Genomic DNA, 12324 nt, shown 5'->3' on the forward strand with positions numbered 1-12324 from the left:
ATAGATATAAAGCGGAAACCATTCCAAAGACCTCTCTGCTAGGAAGATTTTTCTTGCCTATTATTAGCACTCCGCTTTTGCAGCAAGCGCTCATGAGCCAATATGCAGAGTTTTAAAGGACTTCAAAGTGTCATTGGGAACCAAGTGATATGTGTGTTAAAAAGGGTTTAATGGAGCTGCAGTCACTGTAGCACAGTGTCTTTTTATAGCAAGTTTTTACAGCGTTAAGAAAAACATCCTGCAGATTTCAGTAGGATTGGCATATGGATAAGGTACTTTGCACTATGATTTTTGTTTATCTGCTATTAAAAAAAAAAAGAAAACCAGCATTGCTAAAATGATAAGCAGTGGGTCTGCAAAACTCAGGCAACAGCTATTGCCTCTATTTGGTGTTTAATTTTTTTTTCTTTTTTTAGAAGAAAACATACATTTGGAAGCCAATGGCTTGGTTTAGAAAATGGAGATAGGCAGTGATTTGTATTCACATTGAAGCTTTTAACAATCTTTTTTTTTTTTTCTTTTTTTTTCCTTAGAGCCACTGGATTATATTGTCATTATCACAAGGCAAATCCTGCTTATCAAAGTTGAGGCAAACTTTCTGGGGCTGTCTTTAAAAATGTCATAGGTATGGCTCACACAGAAAATAAGTGGTTTGCAAAAAAAAAAAAACCACATTAAATACTAAAACTGACCTGATCCCTGTGCGGTCACCTTGATCTGTCTGAAGATTTGGCAGGGAATCACTGATTTTAATTTAATATATTCTCTATTTTTCCTTTTACAGCACCATTTATGAGTCTCCTTTAATTATGCCCGGGAAGCAGGTAGGGATGCCAAACGAGACAGGCTCCTCATTGCCCTTTAGCAACCCGTGATGACAGCCTGCCCGCTTCCAAAAGAGCCAGGCAAGGGGTGGAAAGGAGAGATGAGTACCCGTGGCCCGCTGGGGGGGTAAGAGACTTGCCCAGGGTTATACAAAAAGGCAAAGGCAGAGGTAGGACATAGCTTTGGCCCTCCAGTGCCTCAGCCCTACGTCGTACCCCTTATAGCTATCCTTGCATCCACACTGTCTGGGATTTAGCTGTTCAGGCTTGTTCCACCTCTGAAGCGACGTCATTTAAACGGGTTTTACTCTCGGCTTTTGCTTCAGGCTGGGGAACGGCGGGTTTCTGCCTTATCTGGGAGAGTTAAAAAAAAAGTCGTGACTACCAAAGCAGGAAAAAGCTCAGGATTTTTCAAGCCTCGCAGGCGGCTGGAGGCTGCAAATGAACGCACTCAAAGCTGATGAGAACCGGAGTTCAGCTCCTACTGCTGCCCTTACGCCTCCCATCCCCCCCCTATGGGCTTGACCCTGGCAGAACTAGAGCCCCAGTAAAACCCCGCCGTGGGAACCCCATCCCTCCCACCCCCCTCACGCAGCCCTGGCCCGAGCAGCCTCTTTCTTTTATTTTTCACACCCCGTCCTCCCGAACAGAAACCCTGGTCAAAAATCTTACAGAAACAGAGCAATGGGAGACAGATTCATTTTTTTTATTATTTTATTTTTTTAGCTTGTCTGCAGAGGAGGGCAGAGAAGCGACGTGGGAGCGGCGGGGGGGGTTGTGGGGGTGTGGTTTTTTTTTTTTTTTTTTTCTTTTTCTTTTTGCAGCACTAGTTGTTCAGGGGAGTGTCTTGCGTTATGAATGCTGAGTGGCTCCGGCAACTACTGTGGTTTAAGGTCGTTAGTCATCCGCTGCTACGGCTGGAGACCGGGGAACGCTGAGCCAGAGCTGTTCATGCAACCCTCGTGGTCCTCCCAGGCCAGCAGGTTGGGAAGAGCTGCAAATGGGGCAATGGGGGCACGTGGGGGTGCAAAGAGTGGCCCGGGGCTACGGGGGCATCCTCCCAGCTTGGTCACGGGGTGCCCACGTGTGTGGGACTCGGCGGGTGGTGGTGGGTGGCTGCAGAGCTGCTCTGAATGGCCTGAGAGGGGCTGAGGGGTGTGTGAAGGGCAGGGGCTGGGAGAGCACCTGCGATGCGCGGGTGCGGGATCCTCCGTGCACCCCGTCAGAGGGCAGACGTGCGTGTCCCCCCCCTCCTGGGGAACAGCTCCTTCATCACAGGAACAAGAGCTTCCATTCTCCTCGAGCTGCTAATGAGAGCAGGATGCAGGATGGTCCCTGAGCACTAAGGGAATATACAGGTCCATGTGGTCCCTTCCCACCTGATTCCTTCCTTTCTTTCCTTCCTTAGGATGAGGGGGTCGAGGCAAATATTCCTTAATTTATTCTGCATCCTCTGGCTCCTGCTTCTGCTGAAGGCTGCCTCTTCCTCCCCTCTCCCCCGTGGAAGCGACCCGCCGTCCCCTGCGCTCCCCTCCGGGCTGTACAAAGGACACACCTGCGTCGGTATGTATTCAGGTTGTGTTTGCCTGCTGGACTAGTTCGTTTGTTACTCCACTGGTGAGCTGGGAATTGCTATGCACATCGTAAATCGCTCCTTTATCTATTTCAACAGCTGTACTGCAAAATAACTCGTAGCCTTTGGTGAAACAGTCACCGCAGATTTTGCAAGGCCAGCATGGGGTCTGGAGTTATTTTATGATTTTGTTTTTGAGAGGCCTGCTTCCCAAAGTTCATGTTTTTGCTCTGCAGGCAATGGCGCCTAGAGAGCTGCCTTTAACGTCCGTAGGTCGGAGACCTGGAAACAAGGTGTTACGGGGTCCGAGTATTTGTTAGGGTTTGCAATGTGCTTTGCCTAACTGCAGGAAATCTCAGTTTCCTTCAGACTCTCCCAGCGCCTCCTTATTAATTTAATTGCCTGGGAAAATACTCTTTAGAATGGTTGGTCCGTACTTGGGCCAGAGATCTCTGCGGTCTGGATGGTCATCTCTGGATAGCCCAAGTTGGAAGGCTGTTCCGTCGCATTTCCTTCCCTTTTCGTGAGCGCACACATCTGCATGTCCTGTGCTAAAGTGGGGCGGGCGTGTTTTGGCAACCCCCTCTCGTGCGACTTTGGTGACTGCGGTGATCTCTGCAGCAGCTATAGCTGGGGGTGTCCTGTAGCCTCAGCTGACTAAGTGATTCCCAAAGCAAGACCAGTAACACCAAAGTCAGCATGGGTATTTCTGCACCAGAAATGCCCTTGGCGTGAGATTGTATACCTAGAGAGATGCGGTAGCTTGTATTTTTTGTGTGACCAATCGTTAAATGATGGATATCTCGTGTATTATGATCAAATGTTTGATTTTGTCTTCTTTTAGCTTTTCAGGGCACTTCAGGGCTGTAAACATAAACTCTGTCATGGTTCTTCATCCCTCAGAAGGAAAAATTTCCTTCCTGCCCAAAGTTATTTTCACTGTGGCTCAAGGAACACAATCAGAAATAATAACCCTACGCTTGACAAAAACAGGGTTTTGCCTCCCTTCTGAGCCGTCCACAGTGCCCCTGCAGATTTCGGGGCCGGGGAGGCAGTGTGAACCGAAAGCAGAGCGAAGTGGGGGCGGTGAGGCTCACGCAGCCCCCCGCCGGAAAACGAGAGTGAGTGGTGAAAAGCAGAAATGGCTGTCAGGGACTGGCCTTGTTTGGGCCGACAGCCACGCCAACAGTGACCGAGCAGCCGCCAGAGCAAGAGGGAAGTGGTGGTGGATTTTTTTTTTAAGGGTGAGATCTTTAGGCAGCCACAGTGTTGACAGCACAGGAAAGGGCGGCAAGCGTCTGAGGTGGTAGGATTTTATACTGCTAAAATAGTGTGAGTGTTGTCTGCCTTTTTCATCCTATCGACCCAGCAAGGCTCTAAATTCCTACAGTGACTGCGCATTGCATGGAAGTCGCCTTGCGCAAGCTAAATTGTGCTTTTTGTTTTGGTTTGGTTTTGTTTCCTCCCAAAAGGGAAGCAAGTTGCGCCAGCCCCATTGCTGGGACCACCGAGCATCTCCCCGGCTGGTTTGTTCAGTGGGAGGACACCAAAAATCCTGCTTCCTGCACCAGTTGCGCTCTCTGAGCTTCAGCTCAAAGCATCCACGTGGGCTCCACTCGGGCCCGAAACGCAGTCCACACCTCTCTAAACCACAAGCTAAGACCGAAGGGTGCAGAGCATTAAAACTGCAGGGGGAGGGCCGGTGACGGGCGGGCGGGCAGGCTGCTGCCTGCTAGCCCAGATGGCCGCCTCTGGGGTTTCACTGATTAGCCGCTCTCTCGACTAACTCTTGAAAACACTGACAAGCCATCTGTGCTGCTTCCTTTTCACAAGCAGGAAAGGAAAAGCACGGGGGAGCTGACGGTTCCACTTGCCGTGGCGTGGAGCAGGGGTAACCGCGTTTTGCGCGGCTGATTCTGTGTCCAGCCCTCTTAGGAGCAGAAATTAAGGCGAGATCAGCTTCATCCATAAGAAGAAGATTGTGATTTCCTTTCAAACAGCTCCACCCCAGACCCCGCTGGCTCCGTTTGCCAGCAGGGAAGGCACTGGGAGAGAGACGCCCGTGGGAACTTCCTCTGTGTCCTCTTGGCCTTATCGATCGAGGCATCATTTTTGACACAGGAAAGGCCCACTGCCAAATGTATAGGAGAATTTTCTTGAAGAAATAGGCTTTTTCATGCAAGTGTGTGGTCGGGTGTCTAATCTTTCAAAGTTTTTTGCCCCTCTTTTCTGAGGAAGATGAGGTGGCTGCACATTGAATAGTCATTTCTGATCACTCCCGTGCGTGTACCACCTGCACGATCAAGATTGCTAAGTTAGTAGGCAATGCCAGTCAGAAAATGGATGCTCTTTCAGTAACAAAACCAAGAAAATACTTTCCACTAAGCTTTTCCACTGAAAGTAGTACACTTCTTGAAGAAATATGTATAAAATGATATGACAGGAGAGCGAAATGCAGCTCTGGTGCCTCTGTTGAACGCTGTACAACTTGGTTGCTTCCTTCTTCTGTTCCCCTTGCTAGCGGCGCTCCCTGGGTAGCACCAGTATATTCTGGTCATACTGGGAAAGCAGCTGGATGCCTCAGGGGACTCCCCTGCTCTTAGTGCATCCTGGGAATCATGTTTCGGGTAGGCATCTACATGCCAATACGGAATAAGGCTGGAGGAGCGTTTCTGCTTTCAGATTGTTACTTGTCTAAAAAAAGAAGGTGACTTTTTTATGGCGAACTTAATTGTGTTAGAAAACATTTAGACAGAAGTTTTAATCAGCCTCAGTAACTATACAAAAGTTTACATAATTTTTGCTGCATTTTCTTGAAAAATTTGGCTGCTTCATTCAAAGAAAGTCTTTTCATAATTGACTTTGTATGAAAATAAAGCATCTGGGAAGTGTTCACACCGAAAAAGGGAGGTAATACTGCTGCCTTTTAGAATTATGGAGAAGAGGAGGAAAGGACCTATGATAATCCTCCCGGCCACAAGACCAGGTGTAGTATACCTATGCAGTTCCTGACCATCTCCCACCTGCTTTTAAATAGATACACGGTCTTTCTTTGGCCCTGTCACTAGAAGAATTTTCCCAACATCTGACAGTCTCTTTTTTCCATCAGTGCTTCCTGCTTCCCCAGGCTGGAAAAATGCCCCCCTTTTTGCATACGGTGAAATTGGCTCAGACCCTTCCCCCAGGCCTCTTGCGCGCTTTGCATGTGATGTATTCTTCTGCTTTTTCCTTATGGCAGATAAAAGGGCTTTAGTAAGTTTTCCTGTATGCAAAGGCCATGGAGCTGTTTTTCCTTATGTAAAGATGGTGAGTTTTTGCTCTGTGCACTGGTTTGAGAGCTGGATGGTAGGTCTGGTTTTCGTTTCTGTGTTTGTTGCTCACTGGCAGTATGGCTTAAGGGATTTATTTATTCAGGATAAGAACCAGAAGCACTTTTGCTAGGTAAGGCCTGACAATTTTGGTGGGGCATGCTGAGAACAAGATGCTGTGTATTCCTCTCTCAAAAATTAAATATGAATGAGCCCTTCTGATACTCAGGTCTTTGGCTTTCCCCATCTGTTAAATGAGGAAAACACTGCCCATTTCACAGGACAAGCAAAGTTTTACTTAAGTTAATGTTAAGGTATCCAAAGACAGTACAGTAACATTGGTAACTGTTGACACTGGTGATAACGTTTCATCATACCTAAGATCATGTTTTTTATTTTTCTATTATTTCTGATTAATTTTTAAAGGTTTTATTCCACACTTCCCACCACTCTGAATTATGACAGAGCCCTTAAGGGGTCTTTGCAAATTGTCCTGTTCTCTAGCAAAGGTGACTTCATCCAGAAGTGTGTGAAGCAACCTTAGGAAAGGCAGAAGCTGCCCTGGAGGATGCAGAAAGCAGGGGGCACACTGAATGCCAGGAGGGAACTGCTGTACGTATCTCTCTTCAACATGGTGAAGAAAAGAAATTTGGGGAATTGTAGATCAGTCAGCTAAACATCAATTCCTTGAAAAGTCCTGCAATAGTTAATAAAACTTTATAAAAGCACCTTTCAAAAGTAAATATGATTAAGAGCCTCACTGGATTTATCAAGGAGAAACAGTGTCAGATCAATCTATTTTTCTTTGGTGATGGGATAATGGCATGTAGACACAGAAGAAGTAGTAGATGTTACAGCTTGATTTTAATAAGGCTTTTGGCACCACCTCAGCACTAATCTAATGGCTGAGAGATATGTGACATTGATTAAGCTTCTACAGGGCAGGGCAAAACTGGTGGGTGGCCTTGTTCAGATAATAATTGCGAGTGTCTCCCTCTCTAAGTGGAAGGATGTACAAAATGAGGTCTTTCTTGGACCTCTGTTTTGATCATAATATCATTCCACATTTTCATCAGCCAGGATAATGAAACAGTGTGCTATTAAATTAGCAGCTCATACGAGGCTGAAAAGGCTTGCAAGTACAGTGGAAAGCAGGATTAAAATGAAAAGAATCTTGAAAACGTGGAGTACTTGCCCCCCAAAAAGATAATTTCAATATGGGTATGTTGAAGGTACTTCAGCAGAAATCGTCAATGACACATATAGTGGGTGAGGAACGACCGGCTGTGTGGCAACCCTAGGGAGGATCATCTGGGCTTGTAGTGGCACAATGATGGCATGCTGTCATGAAGAACGCACACACTGCGTACACCGCGATGTGTGAACAGAAGTTAGCTTGCAAGACATGTGAAGTAACCCGCTACCTTTCTCAGCATTGACAAAGCCTCAGAGGAATTTCTGCCTTCCCTTTTGGGGCTGTGCATCAAGAATGATGCAGAGTGACAGGAGGTTTCGGAGAAAAACAAACATAAGCTACAAAGAAAGACTGAATAAATTAGAGTTAGTTAGTCTAGAGAAGAAAAACTTAAGAAAAGACATGATATCTCTCCTCAAAAACATGAAAGGGGTCATCCATTTTTTGGGTTCATAACAGCTATGGCAAGAAATAACAGAAATGGATACCAGTAAGGGCATTCAGGTTAGGAAGAAAAATGTCTAATGGTGCTGTTAAGTGAGTGCTGTCATCAGTTCCTGAGAAGGCTGTAGATCACTAGAGATCTTAACAGATCTTAACTAGAGATCTTACCGGATCCATGTCTACCCTGTCCCTTTGGAACAGCATAAATACCATAGATCTGCTGCTAGGGCAGAGGCTTGGGTAAGATGACTTCTTTCAGGCTGGCTTTTCAGGGGGTTCTACGCTGTGACCACAAGCACCATTTGCAAATAGCAGGGTTTATTTATTTTCTCCCAGCAGCAGGCTGCCCTGCTCTTTCGGCGATTAACTTTGGCTGCCCTTTTTTGGAATGAGGCGATTAGTCAGGGAGCGCTCAATACAGCCGGACAGCAGCACTTTCCATCTTCCTCGCTAGCGAGCGGAGATCCTCTGGGTCAGCAGCCGGGAAAGCAAATTTGCCCCCATCTTTCTGCTCGATATAATGCCATTCTCAGCAACCTTTGCGGGTCACCTCTTGCATTCACCCAGGAGCACATTTTTCCTAGCGTATCGTTTTGAAATGTATTTTCAGCTCTGATTACATTAAAGAAGGGATGTTTCCGAGCTTCTCGGCAGCCTAAACCGCCGACCTCTACCTGTGTTGATTTGTGCAATAGTCAATGTCCCCAATAGTTCGCCTCCATCTAGCTGTGCATGAGTGCAGGGATGAAATATGCCCCGCGGAGTGGCGGCAGGACCGGTGGCTTTCGGAGTTCCCAAATAACTTCACACAATGGAACACGCCAAATGAGGTCGGAGGCTTTTAATAACTGCGCTCAGACAAAGCGGCTGTGCACATATTGTCTGGGGAGGCACCATGACAGAATGTATAATTTACAGCTCAATGAGTTCTGTAAAAAGGCCGTGCCCAGTATCAATGCGTTTTACTCTGAAAGGCTGGGATCAACTTTGATTACAGCTAAACCAGTGCCGAAGCCACAGCACCTCTGTTCACTTCACCGACATTGCTCAGTGGCAAAATTTGGCCTGATGATCAGTTATAAATACCAAAGTTGACCATAACATTTTTTCCTACGATTATACTTTGGATAGAAAAAACACAGGCATGTGACTAGTGTGGTAGAGATACTAAAGCAACTCTTAAAATGGGATTATTTTCTACAGGGATTCGTATTTTTCAACAGTTGATGGTAAAACTTTCATTTTCAAGATCACCCCAAGTCTTACTGAAAGTTTATGGCTCTAAAATGCAAATATATATACTGATTACAATAAAAAGGTATGCTTAGCATACCTACATATATACATGTATGTGTGTACAAATACACACTCGTATATAGTTGTGTGTGCATTAGTGTACATGGGCAATCTTATACGTTTTACATTACTGATGCTTGCTGTTAGTTTTCTTTTATAATCTTGTTTGTTTAGTATTGATTGTCTGTTTGGTTGCTGATTGCCTTAATGTGTGTGCCTCCCACTCTTGTTCATATGTTAGCCCTGTACAGAAGCAGAAAAACCTGCTTATGTTTAAGATAATCACTTTCAGTGGTTTTAGGAACTGTGTATCTGAAACAAGTTTTGTGTGTTCAGAATTTTAAAATGGTCAAACCTTTGCGATAAGGATGAAGTTGTCCGGTTACATTAACTCCTCTTGCCACCATTCTAGCTTCAGTAAATTTTTAATACCCTTTCCTGATTTAGAAAATAAAAAAAATGTTAATGGCACACATACACCATGTTTTTTTTCTATTAATTAATGCAGAAAGCATTTCCATTGGAAATGCCTGGGGTTATAGATTTTGTTAAATAGGGCTCTATTTAAAGTGTAATGTAGAAAACACTAGGGATACATTTGGCTGGCAGGTATGGATACCAGAGTCTTCCACTAGATGGAAACTGAATTTTCTGTACCAGCATAACTGTATCAGGGTCCTCATCGGGTGTCTTAAGAAAACAATAAAGAACAAATAGAGCTCTAAAGGTAGGGGTCTGAAGTGTCTCACTGCTATTCTGTGAACTGCAGAGGCACAAGCAACAAAAATGATAATTGATATTCCAGGGTTTGCTTTTTTTCTAACCAAGCTACAATGCTCTCAAAATACTGCTGTGCTGATAATATTTTAAAAGTGTCTTTAGCCAGTATATTATACTTAATTTTATGACCAGTGACAGGTTTGGTAACAGTGTACCATGTAACATTTCCAAGATAATTTATGACACTTAGCAAATTTAGGGGGAAAAGGTCTTGTGTATGCCAACATATTTGAATATGGATACCTATTATTACATTCCATCACTTCAATATCACTATGAAATACATTAGCACTGTAAATGGAATAAGCATCAAAGTCTGAATGAAAAGACTTTAACACTCAGATCCTTTTCTAAATTAGCTTTCAAAGCAACAAATCCCCTGGCTGTATATGGAAAATAACTACCCTAACTTTCCATGTACAAACATGTCATTTGAGCTAAATATTGCCATGCTGGAATGAAATCTTGAGGTTATAAAGGGCTGTTCTTTGAAAGTATCAGCTTTGTGCTGAGAAACAGTGAAAGAAGGCAAAATGAGTATTGGGAAGGAATATAGAGTAAAAAAGAATACATTCCTGGATTGTAACGTTGCATATCCATGGTTTGCCTACACCTAGAATATCCACGTGCATGTCCCCATCTCAGAGGAGAAAACCTTATTTCTTCTTCATTCCCTGTATGAATGCTCTTATTTCAAACAGGAATGTCTGGTTCCCGGTTGAACTGGATCAGACAAATTTGGAAAGAGGTGTTTTTACTCCAGATCAACAGCACCTGCACGAGGAATCGCAGTATTGTCTGACACACTCTGTAGGCAGGCTCTGGGGACTCCTCATCTGTAGGCTTTAAGAGATGCACCGGAGCCTGTGATCGTCTATAAACGGAAGAAGCAAAGATTGTTTTAGGAAAACCTTCATCTTCTATATAAATTCAGGAATGTGGTAGCTGGGTTCATTTTTACAGGGGGCTTTCCTGCTGCGGACAGATATTTGAGGCAGAGGTTTGCCTCTTCGCCAAGCAAGGCTCTGGCTCCTGCCCCACCAGGAGCGAGCGGGGTGAGCGCAGCCTGGCCGGCAGGGTTTGTGGAGAGCTTTTGCAGCCACTTATTTTGGGTTTATTTCCTCTTTGCGCTTCATGGGGTATGTTTAATTTATGGCTGGGGAACAACAATGTGACTGGAGAGGCGAGAAAGGTCTCCAACACCCAAGAATGTGAGCAAGAGGTGGCAAAGGAGGATGCGCCAGGTGCCAGAAATCCCATTTGACAGAGTTTTACTCAGACAAATATATCTACAAATCTGAAACTTAGAGAGGCAGCTTTCACTATCCAGACAGTTCTTGACATCCCTAGGTATACTTCTAATTATAGAGCCTTTCAAATGTGTGCGGCAAAAGTGGATTAAGTTAAATAGTCTGCTCAAACTGCCAGAGGCTTCACAGCTAAGAAGCGAATTTCTCTAGCTCTGATTTTATTATTGGGGTACGATTTTTTTTCCCCTGAGCTTATTGGAAATGTCACTTTATTATTACATGCTTTTTTCAAATACATGGAGAGAAGTACTTCCTGACGTGTGAGTTTTCAGATTACTGCTGCAGAGCAAAATGGTTACGGTTTTCTCTTATCTCTTCAGAAATTAATAGCAGATGGGACAAACTATCGCTAAAAGAGACAGGCATTTTATTAATACTGGAGTCTAGTTTCTAATGGCTGGTGGGCATTATAATACCAATGAATTTCTTCCAGAGAAAACATCCTTCAGCCTGTCAAGGCACTGAAACCTATTATTGAAGTGTGGCAGCAGAGTCAATTTCTTGAAACTTGTTCCTAAAGAAAATAATGTGCAACTATCAAAAATTTAGAGCTTTTTTTTAACCTTTAATTATGAAGCCTATCTACATTGCCTTATATGGGCCCAGCTCATGATGAGAAATAAATCACATCTAAATATCTACTAAATTAAAAGCAAGCAATAGTTGCTAATGACTGTCCAGATCTGGAATTGCTTTTCTACTGATGCCAGAGTATTAAAAAGTTTATATTCTCACACACATCATAAGTAATTAAAGCAGTAAGATTTCTACCATTGAAGACAGCTGATTTCCCCCTGTCCTTTTTAGCTAACTAATTATTGTCCATTTTTAGCCAGCAGAATTAGGATCCATTAAAAGCTAGGATAACTGGTTAGCATTTCTGATGATGCAGCCCTGGGAAGAAGGACTTGAGGGTGTCTGTTGATGAGAAGCTCAACATGAGCTTGTCACTGTCTCCCACATCATCCTCACAGGCAAGCTTAGGAGGTGTGGGTTAGATGAATGGACAGTGGGGTGAATTGAAAACTGGCTGACAGAGCTCAGAGGGTTGTGGTTAGTGGTGCAGAGTCTAGTTGGAGGTCAGTAACGAGTGGTGTCCCTCAGGGGTCAGTACTGGGTCCAGTACTGTTCAATATATTCATCAAGGTCCTGGATGAAGGGATAGAGTGTAGCATCAGCAAGTTTGCTGATGACACAAAACTGGGAGGAGTGGCTGACACGCCAGAAGGCTGTGCTGCCATACAGCGTGACCTGGACAGGCTGGAGAGTTGGGCAGAGAGAAACCTTATGAAATCCAACAAGGGCAAGTGTAGAGTATGGCATCTGGTGAGGAATAACCCCATGCATCGGTACAGGTTGGGGGCTGACCTGCTGGAGAGCAGCTCTGTGGAAAAGGACCTGGGAGTCCTGGTGGACAACAGGATAACCATGAGCCAGCGATGTGCCCTGGTGGCCAAGAAGGCCAATGGCATCCTGGGGTGCATCAAGAAGAGTGTGGCCAGCAGGTTGAGGGAGATTATCCTCCCCCTCTACTCTGTGCTGGTGAGGCCACATCTGGAGTATTGTGTCCAGTTCTGGGCTCCCCAGTTCAAGA

At 44.8% G+C, this 12324-nt stretch overlaps 1 protein-coding gene across 1 annotated transcript in view; it reads left to right on the forward strand.

Annotated features, from left to right (window-relative positions):
- The first annotated feature begins 1775 nt into the window (after nt 1-1775).
- Nucleotides 1776-12324, forward strand: part of AOAH (acyloxyacyl hydrolase (neutrophil)) — an 85807-nt gene continuing 75258 nt past the window's right edge. Inside the window, exons 1-2 of the mRNA XM_009880071.1 lie at nt 1776-1807; nt 2233-2387. Of these exons, the coding sequence (XP_009878373.1) occupies nt 1776-1807; nt 2233-2387 (187 nt within the window). The remainder of the gene's footprint in view (nt 1808-2232; nt 2388-12324) is intronic.

This window comes from Charadrius vociferus, unplaced genomic scaffold (genome assembly GCF_000708025.1).
Source record: "Charadrius vociferus isolate BGI_N301 unplaced genomic scaffold, ASM70802v2 scaffold760, whole genome shotgun sequence".
Lineage (NCBI taxonomy): Eukaryota > Metazoa > Chordata > Aves > Charadriiformes > Charadriidae > Charadrius > Charadrius vociferus.